The sequence below is a fragment of the Populus nigra genome, chromosome 8 (genome assembly GCF_951802175.1).
Source record: "Populus nigra chromosome 8, ddPopNigr1.1, whole genome shotgun sequence".
NCBI classification, from domain to species: Eukaryota; Viridiplantae; Streptophyta; class Magnoliopsida; order Malpighiales; family Salicaceae; genus Populus; species Populus nigra.
In genome coordinates this window covers 269821-296442 of record NC_084859.1, presented here as the reverse complement: position 1 = coordinate 296442, position 26622 = coordinate 269821, and the positions used below count along the sequence as shown (strand labels likewise).

At 35.1% G+C, this 26622-nt stretch overlaps 3 protein-coding genes across 4 annotated transcripts; all 3 read left to right on the top strand.

Moving 5' to 3' along the window:
• The first annotated feature begins 1242 nt into the window (after positions 1-1242).
• LOC133701058 (uncharacterized) lies at positions 1243-10369 on the top strand. 2 transcript variants are annotated; one of them, XM_062124836.1, is made up of 14 exons: positions 1243-1676; positions 4221-4340; positions 5145-5198; positions 5306-5407; positions 6187-6270; positions 6351-6469; positions 6666-6767; positions 7186-7302; positions 8208-8273; positions 8447-8513; positions 8867-8920; positions 9031-9120; positions 9665-9706; positions 9874-10369. In XM_062124836.1, exons 1-14 carry the CDS (start codon positions 1659-1661, stop codon positions 9991-9993), a joined length of 1155 nt encoding a protein of 384 aa, XP_061980820.1. In that variant the 5' UTR covers positions 1243-1658; the 3' UTR covers positions 9994-10369. The 2 variants fall into 2 exon arrangements, with proteins under 2 accessions (XP_061980820.1, XP_061980822.1); XM_062124838.1 differs by lacking the exon at positions 1243-1676 and having other exon boundaries at positions 5084-5198.
• A 712-nt stretch (positions 10370-11081) lies between these two features.
• Positions 11082-17058, top strand: LOC133702354 (pentatricopeptide repeat-containing protein At1g10270-like). Its single transcript, XM_062126688.1, has 7 exons — positions 11082-11748; positions 11868-13381; positions 13593-13892; positions 14124-14423; positions 14666-15181; positions 15353-15936; positions 16610-17058. The coding sequence occupies exons 1-7, from the start codon at positions 11264-11266 to the stop codon at positions 16691-16693; spliced, it is 3783 nt and encodes a 1260-aa protein (XP_061982672.1). The 5' UTR covers positions 11082-11263; the 3' UTR covers positions 16694-17058.
• Positions 17059-20572: 3514 nt separating this feature from the next.
• Positions 20573-22656, top strand: LOC133701327 (pectinesterase-like). The gene is made up of 2 exons (XM_062125202.1): positions 20573-21655; positions 21740-22656. The coding sequence occupies exons 1-2, from the start codon at positions 20623-20625 to the stop codon at positions 22429-22431; spliced, it is 1725 nt and encodes a 574-aa protein (XP_061981186.1). The 5' UTR covers positions 20573-20622; the 3' UTR covers positions 22432-22656.
• The last annotated feature ends 3966 nt before the right edge of the window (positions 22657-26622 follow it).

Sequence of the window (26622 nt, the reverse complement as noted above, 5' to 3'; positions counted from 1 at the left end):
CTTTTCTCCTCCTCTAACACAATAATCAGACACCGGTATCAATGCCCCTTTTGTTGCCAAAGATGTAACTTGTAGCGTACCTGTTCCACAAAGTGTGCGAGCTGTGTCTGAGCACTCAGAAACCCTTTGGATGGAAGCGTTAATTGATTTCGAAGGCCCAGCTGCAGGCATCCCCGCGAAGAAATGGCTTCTCAAGTATGGTAGAGCCCAAAGAGTGCGTATAAAGACATACAAGTTGGTAACATGTCTGTCAGATGCGTAGTGCATGTTTCGTTCTAGGCATATCTCCTTAGCGATTGCTTCTTTCAAACACATATTCTGGTCTAATTATATAAGTTTTTTTCTTTTGTTTTTTTAATTAATATTGGTGTCTAAGTCAGTTTGCGCCCACCTCGACTAATCTCATAACTCCTAAAATTAATAATTATATAAATTTCTACATATTTTGAATTTAAAACTATACAAAAAAATAAATTTTTTAATCTCAAATTTTTATCATTATAACAACTATTATAAACATAATTGAATGATGCTTTATGGAGCTGAAAAGCTATACAGTACACTTGATGTTGATTTATCATATTTTAATGGTTTAATATAAGGGTGTGGTTGAAATACTTGATAGTTATATGAAGAAACTTTTTATTTTATTTTATTTTATTTTTATTTGTTATGATTATGGATTAATTAATTCAGTCATGATTAGTCCTAGCTTTTCAAGATTAAAATATTATAGGAATCTTCATTGTGCAGTATTATATGATTTCATTAATTTTGGATATTTGGCATGCTAATGCTAATTAATATAAAGAAAAATCATATGGGCTTGGGCATGATTTCACCACAAGGCATTAATCATGACCCAATAAAAAACAAACAAATAAAATTAAATGTTGCAAATCATAGAGCATCTTGGAGGAGATATAGTAAAATTCTTACAATAACTATTACATATTATTAATACATGAAAGAAATAAATAAAAAATAATAATTTTTAAGTTGATTGATATAGGTTTTATCAATTTTCTTTTAATAATAGGATCAATATTTCCTCCTTTAAAGTCTTTTTTAGTGTATATTTAATAATATGGTATATAGTAATTTTTAAGAAATAATTTTATTTTTACTATTATAATATTAATATTATTAAAGAATATTTTAAAAAGTATTAATTTAATATATTTTCAGTGCACTTTCTCTCCTTTTCAAGAATAACTTATTTTACGATGGAGAACTAACTTATTGTAAGTTACACACTTCCCCACTCTCCCTACATTCTCTCCTCCCTCTCTAGCATGTCCGTGTTCTTGCCTTTTCCACAATCTGTGTCTCTCACCAAGTACTCTCTCTGCTCCTGTGTCCTACCTTGCTTTGGCTTAGCAATTATGGTGTCGTTCGTGGAAGGAAGATGTTAGGGAGTTTGACAAAATGTTTGTTTTTGGTGGGTTTTGGCTTCTTTTTGCCTTTTCTGCTTTACTTTCTCTCATCAACTTTCCTTGAGACTCTTAGATTTACCCAACTACAGAGCTCTTCTTTTTCATGTTCATTTACATTTATCACCAAGAAATAAAAATAGGGTCTCCTCCTTTTCTTTCCATCTTTTCTGGGGCATCTTCTCTTTCTGACACCGCGCTGCTTCTCATTTTTGATCCAGCAAAATGAAGGCTCTTAACTGTGTAAGCTCACTCTTTCTCTCACATGCATAGTCTGGTGGGTTTTGGGACGATTTCTGTGATCCTTTTCCTTTTCTTTTTCGTTTAAATTATTGAGCTTTAGTGGTTGTGAACTTGACTTGTTGCATTTTTTCTCTCTCCCTCTCTCTCTCTAAATATATCTTTTTATACGTTTATGTTTGTTTAAATGGGAAAGTATTACTTTTTCATGTCTTTTCTTTCCCTTCTGTTTGATTGCCGAGGAAGAACCAGAGGAGCTTTCAAACTTTTGGGTCTCATCCTATGTGTTTGTTTCTGTTTTCTAGACTTAAAAATTGTAACTTTAGCTTGTGTTTGCATGAGAAACGTTCATCTTTAATCCCTTGGAAAACGTTTCAAATTTTTATTCTCTTTTTGAAATCAAATTGAACTTTCAAGTTCAAAATTTATTTTATTGGCTTTCCAAATAATAATAATAATAATAAAACAAGACCTTGCTTTTATAGCCATAATTGAAGAGGTTTTGCTGGCAATCCTCTCTATTCCTTTAGTTTCGTGGAAGGAGTGGATGCTTGAATTCGAACATTTACTTCACAGGACTTGTAATCTCATGAAGAGCTTTAAAGTGTTCGTTCATATGTTCAATTGTCTAAACTTTGTGCCATAACTGATCCGTGTGACAATTTCAAAATTTAACCAAAAGTCATGGCCTTTAGCTGCTCAGTTTTCATCAGAAATAATTGAAATGATGATATTTGCAACACGGGTTTAAACTTTGGAAATCAGTTCTTTTCTACTTTGTCAAGATGAAGTTGTCTGTGACCTGTTTCTTACTTTCACCACCTGACCGTTTGTTTTACTTGGTAATAGTTCAAGATATGATTTTTTTTTCCAACAGTGAATTCTTTGTTAATATTTCATGAGTGGTTGGTCTATGTCTTGAGGATGGCTTTCTGAACGCTTTAAGTTGTTGATTGTTTGGTTATGAAGGAGGGCTTTTCTTTTCTTTCTACTTTCTATTTTCCGGCGGTGGCAAAATAGCATGGGAGATATTCAGAGGTCACCAGAACCTCAAGATGTTTCTATTGATTGTTTTGTGACAAGTAGTCTCAATCAGCACTGATTCGATTGATTTTTATATTTGGATGCTGATGTTATCCGGCGGGTTTGGTTAAAGCAGTCAATTTTGTTTTGTTTTACTTTATCATAATTATGGTGGGATAAATGGAAATGGATGGATGACCCTTTTGTTTGGAAATTGAAACATATTTTCTTTGACCTTTTGTCTGGTTGCTGAGAAAAAGAGGAGATGCAGAGAGATTTAAAAATTTTGGTCTCTCAGGTTTATTATTTGTGATTTAAATGTAGAATATTTATTAGAGTGTTACTTTCTCTCTCTTATATCATGGTTGAGTGGAGAACATTTCAAGTTAGAATTTCTATTGCTGCAGAACTTTATTTATTTATTTATTTTTGTTTCTTTAACTTAGTTTTAGCCAAAGTTGTTGCCGTTTATTATATTAAAAAGAAAAGGTAAGAGGTCATTGTTTTCAAATTGTCTTGGTGCTTGAATTGGGACTTATATTTTAATGATTGCACATAGGACTTGTTGTCTTTATTGAAGTTTAAAGAGTTATGTGTTCAATTCTCTAAACTTTTTCTATAACTGATTGTGAGACAATTTGAAATCTTGACAGAAATACTTTGTGTAGCTATTCAGTTTCTGACAGAAATTGTTGAGGAATAAACCACAACAGTAATACGTGCAATGCTAAGGTTACGGGTGCAGTGTCTAGAAATTAAGCCACTGATTTAGAGTTTAGAACCACTGTTTCTCATTGTTTGCTAAAATGTTTGGTTGATGATGTGAAATTACATGTGATGTTTTCCTGAGACAAACTAAGTTTTGGATTTGAAGTTATATGTCCTACTTGACATCAGCTCAAGATGTGATTTTTATTTTTCTTTCTGTGAATTACTTCATTATATATGTCAGTGGTGGGAGTCAATGAATTGATGACTGCTTTCTTAAGTTGTCGACTATCTAGGTTTTATGTGGACTTTTTTTTCCCCGGGTCATGACTTAGTTGTCGACTTTTCTCTCTCTTAAGTTGTCGACTTTCTGTGAATTACTTCATTAGATTAACGGAGGTCACTCAAACCTCAATATGATTTTGGTTGGTCTTGCTTCTTAATATTAAAGCTGACTTGGTAGAATTTTGAGGTTTGTATTGTTAGACTGTCCTCTAAGAAGCATATTGGTGAATGCATCAAACATGCCTGGAAGAGTGCTCATGATTATCAGACTTGTAGAACTTCTTTTTTCATCAACTGAATCTTTGTTTTACGCACCTCTTTTGCTTTGCTCAGCCATTTACAGCCCTGGTCCCGTGAAACAAAATCAAACATGCCTGGAAGAGTGTTTATGATTATCAGACTTATAGAACTACTTTTTCATCAACTGAATCTCTGTTTTATGCACCTCTTTTCCTTTGCATGGGCATTTACAGCCCTGTTCCCATGAAACAAAATGAGATTATAAGTTTTCATGTTCCATTACCTTCTCAGGCTTCTGCACCACCAGATCCTAAGAAAGGATCATGCCTCTGCAGTCTCCTCATTGCAGTTTCTATGATATGTAGCATTTACTTTGTTGGTTCTGCATTTGTTGGGAAGCAGTACAAGGAAGTAAGTATCTCTTATGGTGGTGTTTTGTTAAAATTTACTTTTGTGAAATGATGGTGGCATGATCTTTTAAGAGGATTTTAATGTTCTAGGGCAGAGCCTGAATGAGGTTTATTTACAAATAGAAGAATGATTTTATGTTAGCTTTGTTCTTGAAATTTTAAGTGCCTTTTCTTCTGAGTTTCTACCTTCATTTCATCACATACAAAGTCACTATTCAATTGATTCTTTTTAGAAGTTGATTTTGATTAGTGCTTTTAGTTAAGGCAGTCAATTTCTACATGACAGACTGTCCTTTAAATGAAGAGATAAAATTACGTAATGAAGAATGAAATGTTGGGATGAACAGAAACACTGGAAAATTAACCAAGGGGGATTTTCTGGTTATCTTGTCAATATTTGTTTCTTTCATTTAATATGAAAGTTACTGGAAAATTAAGCAAGGGGTGTTTTCTGGGTATTTTAGCAATTGTTGTCTAGTTTATTTGAATTGGAAAGTTACTGCCATGAGGTTCAGAATTAATGGTGTTATGTGCATTGAAAGCACCTGGGATATATGATTTTGGTATCGGAAAATCCAGGCTTGAACTGTGATCTTAAAATGAAATTGTATCTGGTCCATTTGCAGACTCATGTAGTATAGTGTGTCTGCTCTAGTTGGAGACTAACCAAGCTGTTCTAGACATAAAAGATTCAAGTGATTGAAATTTTACTAGCCTGTCCTTGATTTGTTTTGAACGTGTCAGATTTTTAGATGATCTAAAACATACTTACAAGAAGATCTTCTACTGGTATTCATCCATGCAGAGACTGAATGCATGGAAATTGATTGAGGCGATGCAGAAATCTGATGAATGCAAGGTTTGTCTCTTTTAGAAAAAGTTTGAAATGAAAAGACATTTTAAAGATCTTAAAGTGGTTCATCAAGACTTGAATTTCTTTATGATTTCTATCTTTTTTCTGCTCAGGATCGTTGCAGGCCTTCTGGAAGTGTGGCATTGCCTCAAGGCATAGTTAACGAGAAATCTAACTATAAAATGCAGCCTTTATGGGGCTCTTCTTTGAACGATGTAAGTAAATTCAATTCTGATGCTCAATATATTTGAGAAGGAACATTAGGTTCATCAGATTGGTTACTAGGTGCAAGGAACCTCATTTTCATCAAAATCTTTAAGTTCTGCAGGTCATTTATATAATAGTTTTCTAGCTCATAGCAATTACATTTGCATCACATTACTCAGAAGGGTAATGGTGTTGTTCCTTTACATGTGAAGCGTGATTTGGTAGACATTGAAGATCTAACATCGCATCATAGACCAGGGATAGGATAACATGAACTATTCTAAGTTTTATTTTGTTCCTTTAGATAACATGAACTATTCTAAGTTTTATTTTGTTCCTTTACATGTGAAGCGTGATTTGGTAGACATTGAAGATCTAACATCGCATCATAGACCAGGGATAGGATAACATGAACTATTCTAAGTTTTATTTGTCCATTGCAAAAACAACCAATATGCTCCGTGTTGACTTATACTATCTTAAACCATAGTTAATTGTTTTTTTTTCCTTTTTAAAAAAAGGTTAGTCTGCTCTTTCAGACAAGATTTGACACATGAACTTGAGTACATACGGCATTCAAAAATGAGGATATGGTCTTCATTAGATTGATTTGGAAATGTAGTCTTTGACTTAATTTGTAAAGTGGGTGTAGATTTAAAATCCAAATGAGTATTTTCTTCTAGTAGTCCAGAACTAGACAGAATCAACTTTCAGAAATGGTTTCTTGTATTCCCTGATGGAAACCTTTCTCATCTTTCCTTATCGAGTATGGCATTGTTTTTTCCAGGACAATCCACAACCTTCAGCGAGCTTGCTAGCAATTGCAGTTGGAATAAAGCAAAAGGAAATAGTGGACCGAATTGTTACAAAGGTGGCTGCCAATCTTGATATATTGTTGGTGTTCAAATATTTAGTGCATATTTGTACTTGATATATATATTTTTCCTGCAGTTTCCTTTAAGTGATTTTGTTGTGATGCTTTTTCATTATGATGGTGTTGTGGACAAATGGAGAGATTTATCATGGAGTGACAGTGCCATCCATGTATCTGCAGTAAATCAAACAAAATGGTAAGCTTGATTCATCCCAAATTGATGTTTCCTTGAATCATGAATGGAATTGGTCATATGCACACAGATTGGCAATGCATTTGCAGGACACACTGCCATGCATTTGTTCATGTTGATGTGCACGTGTGTATTTAAGTATTGTTTATACCATCTCATACCATCCATCCTTAGATGAACAGTTACTTTGATTGCACAGGTGGTTTGCCAAGCGTTTCCTGCATCCTGATATAGTTGCTGAATACAATTACATATTTCTTTGGGATGAAGACCTTGGAGTAGAGAATTTTAATCCAAGTCGGTAAGCATTCTTGGAAACGAAAAGTGGTACTGTGTCTCCATTTTGTTTCCTAAAAACGGTATCCCAATGTGTACTAACTACTACTTGGATGGCCATCTTCAATGGTTATGGTGTCCATGCTTTTTAACATACGAGTAAAATATGCACGTCTAGTGAAATTCTCAAAAACAGTGAAAGCTCCTTGTCTGGATGCATTTTTCCTGTTGCGCATGTTATTTTCTTGTTGTAATGGAAAAGGAGTCTTTTCACTACTGAATGCCCTTGCTGACTTAGGTCAAACAAGTTAAACATCTTAAATACCTAGTGATATAAGCTGACGAGCACTTCTCTTTCTTCTTTTCCTTTTTGAATAGGACTACAAGTGGTTTTGTGCATTGTGATTTCATGAAAAGTATCGCACATGTTGAATTCATTGCAGATATCTGTCAATTGTAAAAGAGGAGGGACTAGAAGTATCACAGCCAGCACTTGATCCTGCTAGATCAACCATTCATAATCCAATTACTTCACGTACAAGGAACTCCAGGGTGCACAGGTTTGTGTAAATTAGAATAAATTCCTTTCTGGAATGATTTAAATGGTTGCACTGATCATTCTAGCTATTGTATGCCATCAAATTCTGTCAAGCAGATGAAGAGCATTGCAATGGAGTTTACTTGGATACGAACATTTTAATAAAATTCTTCTTGGCATCTTTGTTTGTGAAGAGCTTTTATTGTTACTATCCAAGACCTTCAAGCACACTCAAAGCTGAAAGTACTAAGAATGTAAAAGTATTACTGGTTGAATCAAACACAAATTTTGCTTGAACCAATCCAATTCTGTTTCAGCTACCTACTTTTCTAGGTTATCCAGTAATCAACCATTGTGAATTTGTGGTAATGAAGGTGACTCTTAAGATGTGAAGTATTTCTTCTCTTCTTAAAATTTCTTCCTTCTGTTTGGGCTGTTCTTTTCCCTGGTCAGATTGTTTTAAATAATTGGAATATCTGTAAAGGTGCAGTCATTTAATCTTCTAATGCTTACTTCTACCTGTCTATGAGAATTCAAAATAATAGGTCCAAGGCTCTTTAAGGTTTGGTAGCGTGCCAACACTGAAAATTATTCCAGGGTGTTATAGGAATTAGAGAATCATCATAATCTGTTTGGCTCAGCTTCATCATGCAGACTGACAATTCTGACTCCATTGTGCTTTTAGCAATGAAGTCTATTTTCTTCTCATTGTGATGGCTTTACGTATGTGTGCATCATGAATCCATAGGAGATAGGATATTTATCGAAGAAGGGAGCCTAGGCTTCTAGAAGAGAAGTCCTTGTAATCTGTGGTTGTTATTATTGTACTGTATGATTGTCCAGTATAGATGCTTTTCATTTCAGGAAATTAGTTGTGGATGGTGGATAGACTTCTATCTTAACTCTTTTAGGTTGATTTTTCAACAGGAAAATATTGAAGCTCAAAGGCAACGGAAGGTGTTATAACAATAGCACTTTACCTCCGTGCACAGGGTAAATCTTAAATAATGACCAACTCTGTAGTTTGTAATTGCAATATCATTATAATTGTGAATTTTGTTGCAGAAGAGTAGCCTTTTTGTTGGAAAAGATTTTTTTTAATTGAACAAGAAGAAGTACACAGTGTTTATGTTGCAAAATAAAAAAAATAAAATCTTTCTATGCAGATGGGTGGAAATGATGGCACCTGTCTTCTCAAAGGCAGCTTGGCGATGTACATGGTACATGATCCAGGTATCAAACCTTTGAATGATTGAATCTTTTCCATATCATGACAATGATGGGTGTGTTTGTGGCACTCAACCAAATTGTGAACTTCAGTAGTTAACAACCTACAACAAATTGAAATCTTGACCACTTTGTCTCAGTAAGACTAGGTATATTGCTAATTAGATTGAATGGATCCAAATAGAAGGATGGTGTTCTTTATTTCTTAATCATTATGTTAGAGTAGAGTGCTTGCTCTTTAAATTTACATCCCATGCTTGGCTTGGCTGTGGAATTAATCACAATTTACTTTTGTGCTTTACAGATCAAGTAGTACCTAGCTGCTCCATCATCTCTAATTTGCTTTTTAATCTTTGCAGAATGACTTGATTCATGCGTGGGGCCTGGATAGAAAACTTGGTCATTGTGCACAAGTAACCCTTTAATTCCTATTCATTTTGTGATCCCTTGGTTTTACTGCTTGTCAACAGAAACGAAAAGGATCTTTTTGTTTGGCTATGGTAGTGATGTTTCTAGTTTTTAGGGTGACTGGACAAAAAATGTTGGCGTGGTTGATGCTGAGTATGTAGATCATCTTGGTCTTTCGACCCTTGGTGTCTTTAATGGAAGTGAGGCAAGTATTTCTTATATTCATTATGATAGCATAATTGTAGGAGGGGGATGCTATAACTGCTTATTCTTTCTTCTTGTTCTCTTCGTTCTTGGATTAATTAGCAAAGGCTAGTCTAGTCTGACAAACTCTTGTGGTTTGCCTGTTGCTGCCTGTATTAGTTAGACCTTTGTGTGGTTTAAAGCCTCCTTTGATGCCATGCTTTTGTGTGTTGTCATGTTGGTACATGAAATTATATTGCACAAAACAAACATCATCATCGAATTCATCCAAAACAAGATTATAAATATTACATGAATAAAACATCATAGCAATCACCAGTTCGATAGGCTGGATAATCTGCTGCAATGATTTTGAACAAACCAGGATTTTCCATTGCACTGTACTATGAAGTTCATACTGTTAAATTGTGATGCCCAGGTTCATTTTTCTTGCAAATATTACTTTGGAAACACAGTAGCTTAATGGAGTCATCTGAACTTTCTGTAATGACACACCAGGATTCTTTGCCAGTAAATAATGGTTGTTCATGTCTTGTATATTGCAGGTACTACCGTCCGAGTCCAAGGAAGTTGATAAAAGACCCCAAGTATGCTGTTTTTTTTTGTCTTGTTTTATTTAGTAGATTCGGTTTCTTTTTGTTCAAATGAACTGCAGATCTTGCAAACTTAACTCTTCTCCTCCTCAATCTCTGTACTCATTATATACTTTACTTACCTTAAACCATTTTGCTTGGTGTGCCATTGTCTTGTGCAGGTGAGGACACAGTCATATGTTGAGATGAATATCTTCCACAAGAGATGGGAAGATGCGGTGAATGAGGACAGATGTTGGGTTGATCCATATCAACAGTTTGCCAACCAAACCAGGTACTGAACTGTGTTTATCCAGTGAATGTTAATGCTGACACATTTTCTTGGCGAGGCAAGAAGATCTCTGAACAGCCAAGTCTTAGGCGGATCAAAGTCATGTGATCAATGATCGGAAGAAACGGGGCGAATGTTTCGCAAGCCAGCATTGAAAGAGATTATTGCAATGTTATGATTCTTTGGTCTTTATCTTCCCCAGCTAAAAAAGAAATGGGAGATAAGTAGCTGGTTTCCATAGATAGGGGTCTGATTCCTTAAATGGTGTAAATACAATTGGTTTTGGAGACTCTTACAGATTTGGTTTTGAAAGAAGTGGTTCTGGACAGCTTTCTTGATGTATCTTGAGAATAATTTTTGATTTATTGAAATCTGTGTTCTTATTATTCAAGCTTCTGTTCATCAAACTGTGTTAGGCTGCGTTAGGAACCTCGGGCTATCCGTTTTCCAACAAATTTAATTTTAAAAAATAGAACTAATATTTTTTATGTGTTTGATGTTTTTAATATGTTAATTTTAAAAATAATTTGTTTTAAAAAATATCATTTTAATACATTTCGATACGAAAAGTACTTTAAAAAATAATTATAATTATATTTTTAAATATATTTTTCAACCTGTTTTTTTCATGTAATCATTATATTAAAAATAACTTTTTTAAAAAATATTTTTTTAATATATTTTTAAATAAAAATTATTTTAAAAAACAACCACCGTTACCAATATACTACATATATTACTCTTTATATATATAGATACACATATACTTTTTACAGCTAGATTTCATGGGGAAAAAAAAATCATCTCATGATGGTGGTAGAGCGTGTTTGAAATGAAAAAAAGATTTAAATTGAATTTGTTTTAGGATTTTTTTGTGATTTTAATATACTATTATTAAAAATAAAAAATTATTTTAATTAAAAAATATTTTTTTAAAAAACATTTCATTATAATTCCAAAACAAACAAGTTATTTATCAGCTATTTCGGATTAGCTTTTTAAGGTTTGTAGTTATGTTGTAATATAATTATTTAGGGGAAAATAACAATAAAAAGCTCATATATATATATATATATATATATATATATATATATATATTAGAACAACAACCAAACAGAATGACACCGTCAGCTGTTTCATTTCCAGGGGTTGATGTTAAATCCTCACTAGAGGGTTTAAGCCTTAAACCCTCTTCTCTTCTGCTTCGCACCCGCCCTCTCCCTGGTCTCTGCTACCAGTGTCATCACCACCGCCACTTCCTCCTTCAAAAACACTAAAAGATGTCCCTCTATCTCCTCCTCCTCCTCCGCCGCTCCTCCGCCACTTTAACAATCAACAATCACCCTCTAATCCGTGCTCTTCACCACCTCAGTCTTTCTCCCCTCGATCATACCCCAAACCGTAGCCCTCCAATCTCGACCTCCCCACTCCTTCCACCGTCCCGCACATTCGCCTTCTCCTCCGCCGAAGAAGCCGCAGCAGATCGTAGGAAAAGAAGGCGTCGTCTCCGAATCGACCCTCCATTCCAAGCAATGCAAAGCAACCCGCACCCTCCCCCTCCTGACCCCAACGCTCCTCGCCTCCCTGACTCCACAAACGCATTAACTGGCCATCGCCTTAATCTCCACAATCGGGTCCAATCCTTAATCCGCGCTTATGATCTCGACACTGCTTCCCTTGTCGCTCGCAATTCTGTTTATTCCCGAACTCGCCCCACTGTTTTTACTTGCAATGCCATCATAGCTGCTATGTATCGCGCGAAAAGGTACATTCTTTGACACAGAGAAAGCTAAATTATAGATTGTGGGCGTTTCTGTTTTCTGTGAGTTATTGTTGTGAATGTAATTTGTGATGTTTAATGATTGTATTGTGATTGATATGCAGATATGATGATGCAGTTTCGCTATTTAAATTCTTTTTTGAAAAACATAATATAGTGCCTAATGTTGTTTCTTATAATAATTTGATCAATGCGCATTGTGATGAGGGAAAAGTTGATTTGGGGCTTGAGATTTATAGGCGTATAATTGAGACAGCTCTGTTTTCACCATCGTCAGTGACCTATAGGCATTTGACTAAAGGGTTGATTGATGCTGGGAGGATTGAGGATGCCGTTGCTTTGTTGAGGGAGATGTTGGCTAAAGGGCATGGTGCAGATTCGCTAGTTTATAATAATGTTATCAAAGGGTTTTTGGAGTTGGGGAACTTGGAGAAGGCTAATGAGTTTTTCGATGAGTTGAAAGAGAGGTGCTTGGTTTATGATGGAGTGATTAATGCCACGTTTATGGATTGGTGGTTTAAGCAAGGGAAGGATAAGGAGGCTATGGGAAGTTACAAGTCATGGCAGGATAAAAATTTTAAGGTGGTGCCTGCTACTTGTAATACCATTTTGGAGGTTTTGGTTAGATATGGGAAGAAAGAGGCTGCTTGTGCTTTGTTTGAGCATATGCTGGATAATCATACCCCACCGACTCAACAAGCCGTAAACTCTGATACTTTTAATATAATGGTGAATGAGTGCTTCAAGGAAGCAGGGTTTGAGGAGGCAATTCATACATTTAAAAAGGTGGGGACAAAGTCAGGGTCTAAGCCTTTTCAAATGGATGTTGCGGGGTACAACAATATTATCGCAAGATTTTGCGAGAATGGGATGATGGAGCACGCGGAGGAGTTTTTTGCAGCATTGTTGGCCAAGTGCTTGACCCCTGATGTCATGACTTTTAGGACTTTAATTGATGCATATTTAAAGAGGGAAGAGATTGATGATGTTTTGAGAACGCTCAATAAAATGGCAGATGCTGGTTTGAGAGTTGTGGCAAGCTTTGGGACTAGGGTATTTGGTGAGTTGATTAAGAATGGCAAGGAAGTGGAGTCTGCAGAGATTTTGACCAAAATGGGAAACAAAGATCCTAAACCAGACTCCTCAATCTATGATGTTGTGGTTCGAGGGCTTTGTAGTGCCGGTGAATTAGATGCAAGCAAGGATATGCTGGACCAAATGATTAAATATGGTGTTGGTATTCCACCTGCATTGAAGGAATTCTTAATTGAGGTTTTTGGAAATGCTGGACGGGCTAGTGAGATTAAGAGTGTTTTGGATGAAAGTAAGTGGATTAACATTTCAAGACCTGCTTATGCAAGACAGCCTCGAAGTCAACATGAAACTGCTCAAATGGCAAGTGGGCAGCCATTAGGGCCTTCGCCAATGATGGGAAGATCAGTTTCAAGTGAACCTCAGATTGCAAGACCACAGTCCTTCGGTATCCATCCAATGTCAAGACAAACAGAATTAGGATCTCCTCAGATGACAGGGCAGCTATCACTAGTATCTCATAATAAGCAACAGCCATCAGAATTCCTTAATATGGATCAACAACATCCACTGAGACCTTATCAAGGTAATGTTATCCAATCGAAGCTTTAAATGTTATTTTACTATGATCAGTTTTTTTTTCCTTTAAATGTTATTTTGCGTTCTACTTTACTTTATTCTGTTTTTCTTCAAATGTTTATAATAATTAACTTTTTTAAGTTGTAATTCTTTTGTTTTCTTTAAATCTCATTGAATCCTGTTTCTTTAATCATTGATACGGGCAACTACAATGGCAGGGCAACAATCTTCATGGTCTTCTCAACATGAACCTGCTCAAATGGCAAGTGGGCAGCCATTAGGGCCTTCTCCAATGACACGAAGATCAGTTTCAAGTGAACCTCAGATTGCAAGATCAGAGTCTTTTGGTGTCCATCCAATGTCAGGACAGACACAATTAGGATCTCCTCAGATGATAGGGCGGCAGTCACTAGGATCTCATAATAGGCAACAGCCATCAGAATTCCATAATATGGATCAGAAACATCCATCAGGATTCCATAATATGGACCAGCAACATCCATTGAGACCTTATCAAGGTAGTGATTATCCAATCAAAGCTTTACTTCAATGATCAGTTTTTTTTTTACTACAAGGGATGGATCTTTTTTTATCGTGCGCGCGCGCGCGTTTTACTTTTTTCTGCTTTTCTTTAAATGCTTATAATAATTAACTTTTTTAAAGTTGTAATTCTTTTGTTTTCTTTAAATCTCATTGAATCCTGTTCATTCTGTTTCTTTAATCATTGATTTGGGCAACTACAATGGCAGGGCAACAATCTTCATGGTCTTCTCAACATGAACCTGCTCAAATGGAAAGTGGGCAGCCATTAGGGCCTTCTCCAATGACAGGAAGATCAGTTTCAAGTGAACCTCAGATTGCAAGATCACAGTCCTTTGGTGTCCATCCAATGTCAGGACAGACACAATTAGGATCTCCTCAGATGACAGGGCAGCCATCACCAGGATCTCATAATAGGCAACAGCCATCAGAATTCCATAATATGGATAAGAAACTTCTATCAGGATTACATAATATGGATCAGCAACATCCGTTGAGACCTTATCAAGGTAATGGTTATCCAATCAAAGCCTTAACTTCTATGATCAAGTTTTTTTTTTTTTTTTGTTATCTTGCTACAAGCAGTGAATCTTTTTTATCACGTGTGTGTATATATATAGGCATTCTACTTTATTCTGATTTTCTTTAAATGTTTATAATAATTAATTTTTTTAAAATTGCAACTCTTTTATTTTCTTTCAATCTCATTGAATCTTGTTCATTCTGTTTCTTTAATCATTGATATGGGCAGATACAACAGCAGGACAACAATCTTCATGGTCTTCTCAACATGAACCTGCTCAAATGGCAAGTGGGCAGCCATTAGGGCCTTCTCCGATTACAGGAAGATCAGTTTCAAGTGAACCTCAGATTGCCAGATCACAGTCTTTTGGTGTCCATCCATTGTCAGGTCAGACACAATTAGGATCTCCTCAGATGACAAGGCAGCCGTCAATAGGATCTCATAATAGGCAACAGCCATCAGAATTCCTTAATATGGATCAGAAACATCCATTGGGATTACATAATATGGATCCTCCGATGACAGGAAGATCAGTTTCAAGTGAATCTCAGATTGCCAGATCACAGTCCTTTGGTGTCCATCCAATGTCAAGACAAGCACATTTAGGATCTCCTCAGATGACAGGGCAGCCTTCACTAGGATCTCATAATAGGGAACAGCCATCAGAATTCCATAACATGGACCAGATACATCCATCGGGATTACATGATATGGATTGGCAACCTCCATTAAGACCTTATCAAGGTAGTGATTATCCAATTGAAGCTTTAACTTCTATGAATCTACTTTATTCTGTTTTTCTTTAAATGTTTATAATAACTTTTTTTAAGTTGTAATTCTTTTGTCTTCTTTAAATCTCATTGAATCCTGTTCATTCTGTTCTTTAATCATTGATATGGGCAACTACAATGACAGGGCAACAATCTACATGGTCATCCCAAGCAGCAGGCCGGCAGCCGTCACGGTCATTCCAAGCAGCAGGACAGCATCCGTTATGGTCTTCTAAGACTGGACAGCATCCGTCATGGTCCTCTCACACAGGAGAGCAGCAGCCGTCATGGTCCTCTCAAACAGGAGGTCAGCAGCAATCACATTCCTCCCAAAGTAGGGGACAGCAGGCATCGTGGTCATTTCAAGCAGCAGGCCAGCATCCGTCACGGTCTTCTCAAGCAGCAGGCCAGCATCCGTCATGGTCTTCTCAGACAGGACAGCATCCGTCATGGTCCTCTCACACAGGAGAGCAGCAGGCATCATGGTCCTCTCAAAGTAGGGTACAGCAGGCATCATGGTCCAGTAATATGGAACAGCAGCCATCAGGAACCTCGCATGTGATTGAACGCCATCCAAATGAATCTCCAGAGATGTCAGGACAGGTACCATTTGAATCCTCAAAGAATGGAGGTCAATATTCTTATGGATCACCTGCGGTGGTCAGACACCATCCTGTAGGATCCTCTCAGATCGTTGGACAACACGAATGGCAAGACAACCAGCAGCTGGTAACTGCTTGAATCCTTGCTATGCAATCCTCTTTGCTCATTGTTCTATTTTGGTTCTGACAGAAAATTCTAAACCATAGTTGTTGCTGAGTAGATTTTGCTCATTTGAGGGAAAGGTATACCTCCCTTATTTGTACCAAGATCATTCGACAAGACCCTGGAAAAGGATTTAGTAGTTAAATTGATACTTTTAGATGGCCTCCCTCCAGCGTCAATTATCCATCTGAAAAGGAAGTACAGATGGATTTGATTTTCCTTCGTGTGCTTCCCTAACAAAATCCAAACTTCCCAAAAAGTAATTATCTCAAAATTATGTACAAATAGCAAGATAAGCAGTTAAAACATTGAGCTAATTCATTTCAGTACACTTTTTTTCTTAATGTATTCCTCTCACATTTGGTTCATTTATCTCTGTCATTTGATTTTCATTGACCATGTTTATAAATATCGCATACAGAATGGTGTATCTACATTTTTTTTTTCTGTAGAAGTTTTATATAATTCAACATTCACTTCAGAATCTGGAAGTTTAGATGTGCATGTTTAGATTCATTTAGGTGTTGTGGAAAGTGACTTTATAAATTGGCCGAGCTGTTCTTTTGAGTTTCCTGGACATGTAGATTGTATTTCCATACTCTCCTAATATGTGGTTATGGTTATTGTTCTGTACCAGCCAAATGGACTTCCAGACATGGCTGAAGAGTATTCGTCAGCAGCCCTTGAATGGCAACACAGCCACCGGCAGGCAGCAGCATGACTCTCGGGCATAAAGTGACTTGATAAAATGCCTGGTTCTCTCAGGTTTTGATTTTGAGTTGGGCCAGTAATGCGTTATATACAGAGTGTCTCTGGTTTGTAGTTTCACTTGCAAGCATAACTGGTAGACGGGCCACTGTTAGTCTAGGAAATGGTTAATGCATCAGTATTGTACGATGAACAATTCTTCATATTTATTTTCATATTTATTAAAGATGTCCCATTGATTTGTAAATGTTAGCGCATTGTCTTTCCATGTAAATCTACTGGACTAATGTAAATTTGCAGGTCATTTGTGTGGCCACCGATGATACCAAAGAATTTTGAACCCATTTCATTAATTCATGGAATCGTGCATTTTTCTAATTCTGGTTTCTTACAGTTGTATGTGGGATCATTGGAACAAGATTCAAATACCAGTATATCCATTATCAATACTGCGAAGAAAGGAGAAACAAAATCAGTACTGCATCACCTTTGCGGCCATTTTAAGCAAGGGATCCAAAGCACTTGGAGCAAGCTTCCGAGCGAAGAGGTAACAAAGAAATACCATCTGAGTTGTAAGAACATGGTGCCCCATGATTCCTGATGGAGTTCATCAAACTTTCTGTAATGTTACATTTACTCAATAAAACCATGTTATCAACATAACATTCATCATATATTCAAAAACATTTTGAGATTACATTTACTCAATAAAAAAACAATGTCTCGCCCGTAATGGTAATGTAACACTAGCCTTTGAACTAGTTTTACTCTAAATAATTTTTTTCTACAAAGTAATCTTTTGAATAGATTATTTGGGTTAATTATGTATTGTAGAGTTATTTTTCCATCTAATATTAAATTTAAATCAAACTAAATTAACTTTGTGATTTTCAGTACCAATCATTCTTTTTATCCCATTGACATCTAGGTAGGGACAGAATTAAAGGGTGGCAAGCAAGGGCTCGAGCCCCTGCAAAATATTTTAGAATTTTTTTTAGTATTTAAATATAATAAGTAACGGGCTTTCTAATAATAAATTATTATTTTACTAGTTATTCTTGAATTTAAAATTATCTCTTCATATAAATGAAAAACAAAAATAACCTTTTCAATTTAATTACTTTTCTTTACCGTTTCTGTATCTTCCTTCTCTAGATCCTAACTAAAAAATATAATAACACAAAGCAATGCCTAAAAATTAAAATAAAGTTGTCAATTAATTCATTATTTATTGAAACAAGGTAATTAGTGACCCAAATTTAAAATCTTTTGTTTTTTTTTATATTTGTTAAGAATTTAACGAGGTTTATAATATATATAATTATGCTATTTTTTCTTTTTTTTTTAGATTTACTAGTTTTACCATTTTTTTTCTTGTTACAGTGAATGCTATTTTTTCTAATTAATTAGATATATTTTATGTGTTTGTTGTAATTATACTTGGATTTTTTTATATTTTGTTTTTAGTAGAGTCGTCAAAATTATCAATATTTTTTCACATGTACCTTACTATCACCAGTTTCAATGTACAATTAGACACAATCTCTCTAGCCAAATTGAGTTCTTTGAAGAGCACATACCTAGCTTTAATTTAGTGTAAGTTTTTTTTTTTTTAGGAACCAATAATCCTATTTTTTAATGTTAGATTTGCTTTTAATATGTTAATTTTGCTTTTATATACGAATTTGCTTTACATGTAAAAAATTATACTGCACTTAGGTATCCCCATTTCCTCCTGAGCACTCAACATATGTAAGTTTCGGCATGCATGCAATCCTCTTTATCATCTTTCCCTCTTTAGCATCTCAGTACGTACCTTCTTTATCATGGTTGATGCTGCCTATTTATGCAATTTATTTACATTTTCTTTCATTTTCTAAGATTAGATTAGATTACCTAATTAAGCAATTTGTTAATTATATTTTTGTTTTATGTTAATCAAGTCACTCTCTTCCATTCAAAAAACAAACAAGAAGAAAAAAAAAAGAGAAATAATTCCTGTTCATTGATATGAAAAAAATAATTAAATTTGAGGATTCTTTTAAAATTATATTGTTGTTGTCAATGATGAGACAAAATATTAAAATATTAGATTTCTCTTCATGTAATTAATGAGTAAATAAAAGCTAGCAATTAGAACCTTAACTAGGGGAAAACCTATAATTTTAGTTTAATAGATTAAAAAAAGCCATTTGATCTAAAAAATTAATTAAGAATATGTGGTACTAATTAACAATATTATTAGACTTTATAACATAATTTATTCAAAAATGTAACACAATAATAGTGAGATCGTAAGCTTGAATGACTAAATTTCATATAAATAATTGGATGAACACCCATATTTGTTTTCCTACAACGATCATATTTTCAAATTAAAATATTCATCAATTAAAATTAAATATCAAATTTAATGATCTTAACACATCTGCTTTTAGATGATTAAAAAAAAAAAATTAAACATGTTTCACGTCGAATAAGGTGCATGCCTAAAAGCTTCCTTCCTGCAGTACTATCTGTAATTAATTTAATGGAGGAAGAAAAGAATAAAGTAAAGTAGTGAATAAAAAAATTAAAAACCGAATAAGAAAGAAAGAAAGAAGGATAGAAAAGATAGAGAAACCAAATTCACAAATATTTTTAATATTAACAAATTAAAATTATCTATAAAAACAAAAAAAATAATAAATTAATATCTTTTCAAGTAAAAAAATATTATAAAAAACAGATTATAACACAAAAATAAATACTCGGACCTACTTATTCTAGATTTTTCTCACTCAAAAATTTATTCTCAAAAACTTGGGGAAGTGATACACAAATATTTACCATAAACATAATTAATTAATAACGTGCAAAAATATGTATGAAGAGGAATTATTCTTTTCTTTAATTTAATTTATTTTTTTTTATTATTGATTCAAAGAAGTATACAATATTTAGCTTTTACCACAAAAGTCAAGGACTTGTGCAGTACGTAACAATGATGAATATTATATGTATCCTTTTGTGAGATAGTAAATAATATTCTTCCTTAAATCTTAATCGGAACAAATAACTATTAATAATTAATAAATAGAAAAACTAAAAGAAAATGGTGTTTTATTTTTTCATCGACCATTTATTTATCATTTTATTCAATAGTATTTAGAAATTCCTGATTGATTTTGATGGGGTTTTATTGACAAAAGTATGTTTTTTTTTAAAAAACAAATCTTAGTCTGTATAATATAATTTTATTTCCATCCTTAATTTTTTTTTCTTTTCTCTTTATTAAGTTTAAGATTGATTTTTTCAGGCTTTTATACAAATTAAATCTTTAGGAAGCATGGAATTTAAAACACAAGTAGTGCCATATAATTAATATAATATAGATGTAAATTAATTTACCAAAATGCCTTGTCTGTAGGGTGGCCGCAAGCCAAGCCTTCGCACTAGTTAATTAGGTGGTTAAGGAGTTTGTTTTTTTTTATGTGATTTTATGTTTGAATTCTGTAATTATTAATATTAATAGTTATTAGAGACTTATCTGGTTGTTAATTTTATGATTTATAAGGATTAATTAAGATACATACAAACTAGTTCGGATATCCCACACAAAAAAATAAATATTTGAGCTCGTTCCTAGACAACCAGATTAAAAGTTATGACTCTATATTATGCTATTTGTATAATTTTTGATGAAAAATCTCATTTAATTATGATAAATTCCAGTTAAAATTCTCAAAACCTTTATTCTTTTCCGGCTATTCAACATTAGTGTAGAAGTGAATTATTCACTATCAAAATTGAATTTTATTAATATAACAATCTAAATATTCCCACATTACTTACTTTTTTGCCTCTATATATTGGTTCATGGTGGTGGTCTTTCACCACACCATCATTTGAAAGTCCATAAACCCTACTACTACTTCACTATCCTCCAAAAAACCAAAAAAGATGACCCAAGCCGGCCAGTACATTTCCATGTCCGAGAAAAACAAGAGGCTTGTCCTCGCTATTTTTGCTTCTTTCTTACTAGTTGCCACTGTAATTGCCATTGCCATTGGCGTCAACTCTCGCAAAAACTCCACCAAAAATGATGCTGCTCATGCCTTGCTGATGGCCTCATGCAACTCCACAAGGTATCCTGATTTGTGCTCCTCAGCAGCGACCAGTTTCCCAGATGATTCCGGGATATCGGGTGATCCCAAGGCAGTTATTCTGAACAGCATAAACGCAACTATAGATGCTATTAATAGCAACAAGATCAAAGCGGACAAGATCCTATCCACCAAAAAACTTAAAAAAAAACAAAAGACTGCTCTCCAGGATTGTAGGCGGAATTACGACAGCAGTCTTGCCGATCTAGACAAGGTTTGGGGAGAGCTCAAACGCAACCCCAACAATCAACTTCTTCAACAACAATCATACGCTGAAAATCTCAGAACTAAAGTGAGTTCTTGTAAATCAAATGAAGACTCGTGTTTGGATGGTTTCTCTCATTCATGGCTTTTGAGGGAATTGAGGGATCTTTTTCTTGGTCCCAGTAAAGATGATGCTGGAAAGATGTGTAGTAAGACATTGGAATTGATCAAGAACTTGATCGAAGACGCTAAAGCCATTGCCAATAGGCTCAAGACCACAAGCAGGAAGCTCAAGGAGGAGGACGATAGCGATGAAGGGTGGCCTGAGTGGCTGTCGGTAACGGACAGACGGCTGTTCCAATCATCATTGCTGACTCCAGACGTGGTGGTGGCAGCTGATGGCAGTGGGAAGTATAGGACAGTGTCAGCTGCAGTTGCTGCTGCACCTAAGCACAGCGGTAAGAGGTATATTATCAAAATCAAGGCAGGTGTCTACAGGGAAAATGTGGAAGTTCCAAGCGAGAAGACTAACATCATGTTTCTTGGAGATGGAAGGAAAAAAACTATCATCACAGCAAGTAGGAATGTGGTTGATGGCGGCACAACCTACCATTCTGCCACTGTTGGTATGTCCATTGATTTTATTTTTTTTATTTTCCTAATTATTTTCTATGCAAGACTCTAATGGGACATCTTGATGAACCTTGCAGCCGTGGTGGGTCAAGGATTCCTAGCCAGAGACATAACCTTCCAGAACACAGCCGGCGCCTCCAAGTACCAAGCCGTGGCACTACGAGTTGAGTCTGACTTCGCAGCGTTCTACAAATGTGGCATGCTGGCCTACCAAAACACCCTCTATGTCCACTCAAACCGTCAGTTCTTCACAAACTGCTACATAGCAGGCACGGTTGATTTCATTTTCGGCAATTCTGCAGCTGTTTTCCAAGATTGTGACATCCATGCTCGCCGTCCCAATCCAGGACAAACAATCACCATAACTGCCCAAGGGAGGAGCGATCCTAATCAAAACACTGGCATTGTAATTCAGAAGTCTAGAATCGGTGCTACTCCTGATCTACAGCATGCCAGGAGTAATTTCTCTGCGTATCTTGGTAGACCCTGGAAGGAGTATTCAAGGACTGTTATCATGCAATCATCCATAAGTGATGTGATAAGCCCAGCCGGATGGCGTGAGTGGAAGGGCAGATTCGCACTTAACACATTACATTTTGCAGAGTACGAAAACAGCGGGGCTGGTGCCGGAACCTCCGGAAGGGTCCCCTGGAAAGGATACAAGGTGATCACCGATGCAACTGAGGCTCAAGCTTTTACTGCTCGCAACTTCATCACTGGTAGTAGCTGGTTGAAATCCACTACCTTCCCATTCTCTCTTGGTCTCTGAACTGGGTTTTATCCATGCTATCCCTACCCACTTCTACCTTACCTAGTATGTGTGGATTGAGTGTCTCGAGTAGCTCTGGTGCTTCTTGATTTTTGTTTGTTTTTTTTTTTGACAAGTTTTGGTTCATCTTTTTGGAGTGTTGCAATCTCCTGTCCCAGTGGGGAGATTGTGTTTTTGGTCCTAGACTGGACTCTTACTTATGAAATAAAGAGTGTTTCAAATTAATTTGCTTGTTATTGTTGCTTAAATTAATTTCTCTATTTGCCTTTTGCAATTGACAATGATTATGCATCATTTCTAATACCAAATATGTTCTTGTCTAAATTGTCTGCATGTTTGGCAACATGCTCATCTTTTTCTAGAATGAAAACCAAATCCAAAGAGATTAACTTATTAAACTTATGAAACTCTAAAGATTACTTATACAGGTGTTACATGAATTTTTTTCATATATCTAAGTGATTTTTCTATATGAAATTTTCATGCAAATCAAGTTTAATATAAAATCATTTGACAAACACCTATATATTAGTACTAAGTATCCCTCATACCTTAACTTATGAGAATAACTGTTTTCTTTCATAAAATAAAAAACATAATATGTATTAGTTTTCATGAATCTAATTAATGTTCAGTCTTAATAGAATATTGACTATGAATATTTAAAAAAATGCTTTGAAGTAATAGAAATCTCATAATTATAACAACTTTATAATTTTATTTGCAAAATATTTTTGTTCCAATGACTTTATCTTTACTCTAGTTTGATTAATCAAATACTTAATGAATATTAAAGATAAATAAAATCTATATTAAAAATGAAATATATTTATATGACTAATGTCAATGCCACATGTAACCAACCGAATAACTACAAGACATGTACATTAACAATTGAATACTATCATATTTGCACATTTTGCTCCAAAATTAACCAAGCTTGTAAAAAAGTTAGGTTTCGTTTGAAATTTTTTTTGAAATTTTTTTTAAAATTCTATTCAAATAATCAATGACTATGATGTTGAGAACAAACATGATTTGACAGGGTAGACATACTCCATGTTATAATGTCTCGATGTAAACCTCGTGATCATGCGATCACACAACCTACAATCAAGATTAAAATCTAATCCTGAAAAGCTAAAAGATGTCTGATAGGAGTGTGACATAATGAAAACCTATCCCAATGCATTGACACTAGTGGAATTGTATCGAATGACGCCACGTAGCTAGTTAATATTCAGTAAGTTAGTTTTAGTTCTTTCAAGAACCAAAGGATGCAAGAATTACTCTTACACGTTAAGTTGAGAAAAATTCAGAATTATTATTGATCAAAAGGTGTGGAAACTAAGGTTTATAAGAGTTTAAGTACTTCTGAGAAATTAACCCTAATGGATCTACCTTTGTGAGCTGAAATGACCCACTAATAAAATTGACTCAAAACCTGTGCTAGTAAGCCCAAACCTTGATCCAAACAAGCATTGGATCTTAGTTGAAAATAAAGTATTAATTAAGCTCAAACAAGCCTTGGGCTGTAGCTGATGTAAAAGAAATAAAGTTTATAAGTTTGATTCTTATGTTGCCGTGAGAAGAGAAGAAGAAAAGAAAATATTACAGATATGATACAAGGCTTATTTATAGCCTACAATGCTGCTCAATAATCATAGGAATTAAAGGAATTGCTGACATGTATCCCCATTTCACCTCCTATCACAGGAAAAACCCTAAAGTTACAAAGATCATAGAGACATTTAGTTATAACCTAAGATGGATATTGTCATTACACACACACACACACTCCTTGCTCTGAATCTGCCTTCCATGAAAGGAAGAGTCTTTAGATGCCTTGATCCTGTACTTTGGATGGGCATAGACATTAATATAGTAAAGCTTCTCATGACCCCTAAAGAACCTCTCTCACTATCATAACCCAATTCTGGGTTATTCCTAAAAAATCATCTTTTTTTCAAAATAAAAATAAAAATAGTAAAATAAAGGCTAGCAACTTGGAGAAAGCTGGCCGGGGAATCAAGCTGCAATTTTGGAGTAAATTCAAGGCCTAATTATACCTCATTATGCCCAAAAATAAAGAGAGAAAAAAATACAAATTCAAGGTCAAATTAAATGATTATTGGACGAATTTGCATAAAAATTAAGTCCAGGGACATAATTAAATTTTTAATAGGCCAATTTTATTTAATCATGGGCCAAATTAAATTTTAATTATGTTTAAGAAGTTAATTTGGGTCCAATTGAAGGATTTAATTAAATGTAAGAACTTAATTATGCTTTAAATGAGTCAAATTAATTTTATTTGGGGCTTAATTGGTGAAAAATTAAGTTTGAGAGCCTAATTTGGGCTTAATTGAGAAGATTGAAATTTTAAAAAACCAAATTTAATTTTTACCAAGTTAATTGATTGAAATTAGAGGTCAAATTGCAAGAAAATTAAAGTTTTGGGGTCAATTAGGGGCTAAATTGAAGAAATTCACAGCCAAGGACCAATATACAAAAGCCGCCAAAATTAAGGGGTTTAATTAACATAAATCAGGGGTGAAATTGAAAGTTTAATGGTCAATTAGGGGTTAAATTGATAAAATCCGAGACCAAGGACTAAAGTGCAATAGATGCGTAACTTCGGGGTACCAATTGAAGTTCATCAGGGGCTTAATTGCATTAAATTCAAAGTTTAGAATCAATTAGGGGTTCAATTGAAATAAATTAAAAGTTGGAGGGCTAAATTGAAAATCAGTTTAAATCCCTACTTCATCCCAAAACGGTGCCGTTTCATTAAAAAAAAAGAAGGGGTCAGACGACGCATCGTTCAGCACTGTTCATTATCTTCTTCTTTTACCCGGTTATAGCTAGTACGGTTATCTACTTTGCAAGTGCATTTAATGCACCTAACGTCCACCAAATTTAACCAAACTTGCACAAAAATGATCCGTTGTAGTTTCTCTACAGGTCCATGTGAATATTTCAGTCTGAATGACAATCTATCGGAGCCAGCCTAAACATGTCAATGCAAACAGCTTTTTCTGCAGATTTGACAGTGCACCATGCCTACTTTGAGCCAACGGTTGGAATTCTTCCCAACAGAATCAAGGGCTGAAAGTTTACCCTAGCGTAGACGAGATTACCCTCTTCTACCGCCTATAAATAGAGGCTTCATTGATGACCTGAGGGAGGAGAAAATCGGGTCCAAAGTCAGCCAAAAAACCAGCCACCCCTCTGTTTTTCTCCTTTTCTTTTCTGCAACAGGTCCTCTCACTTCTTTCTCTCTCCATCATGTCTTCAGCCGTTGAACACCCCACAAAAACCTTTCTCCTACACCAACAGATGGTTTACCAGTGGTAGAGAAGCCACCACATCTCTCTTCTTTCCTTCCTCTCCTCTCTCTCCTCTCTGCAGATTTCCTTAGGTAGGGTGCACTGGGGGTGATGCGTCTTCCCTTTGCACAATCAGTCCCTTACTCAGACTCTCGCACACCATAGATTTCTAGTGACCATAATATTAGGTGGCGACTCCTGAACCTTAATCATAATTTTATGATTAAATCCAAAAATCCTTCCCAACACACAACACCTAACACAAGACGCACGACAAAGAGCCTCCGTCATCACTAGACAACGTCACGGCGCTCGCGCACCTTGCGACACTCATAATGGTAGCATAAGCAATGACCCTCTAGTCAAAAACATGAAAGCCACTTTAAAGACTCTGTCAAAGGGATACTCCTCCTTGTATGGCACCAAAGAGGCAGTCCAAAATAATTGGTGTCATGAGACAAACTGTTTTTCTTGAAAGATATTTCCATATATATTCAAAGACATACACCCTGATCACTAGGTTTTCCAATCGTGCAATTATGACATGATGATGATTTAATTAGCATGGTCTGTGAAGATATTTGTGCTTGTGAATTGATGATGAGAGAACCTATTGCTATCCCTAGAATGGAACATGAAACATAGACAATTAAGATTAACAACATTTGCACTAGTTTTAGCAAACCTATAAGCTTCTTCGATCCGTCTTCCTTGTTTCCACTGTTCCTTGCCATTTTATCTTTTATCTTACTTCAATTAACAAACCAAAATCCAATTTTCTATTTTATAAAAGTTAAACACTTCATCCATGCAATGTGTGATTACAATCAACGTTTTAGAAAGCATGTATAGAAATACAATT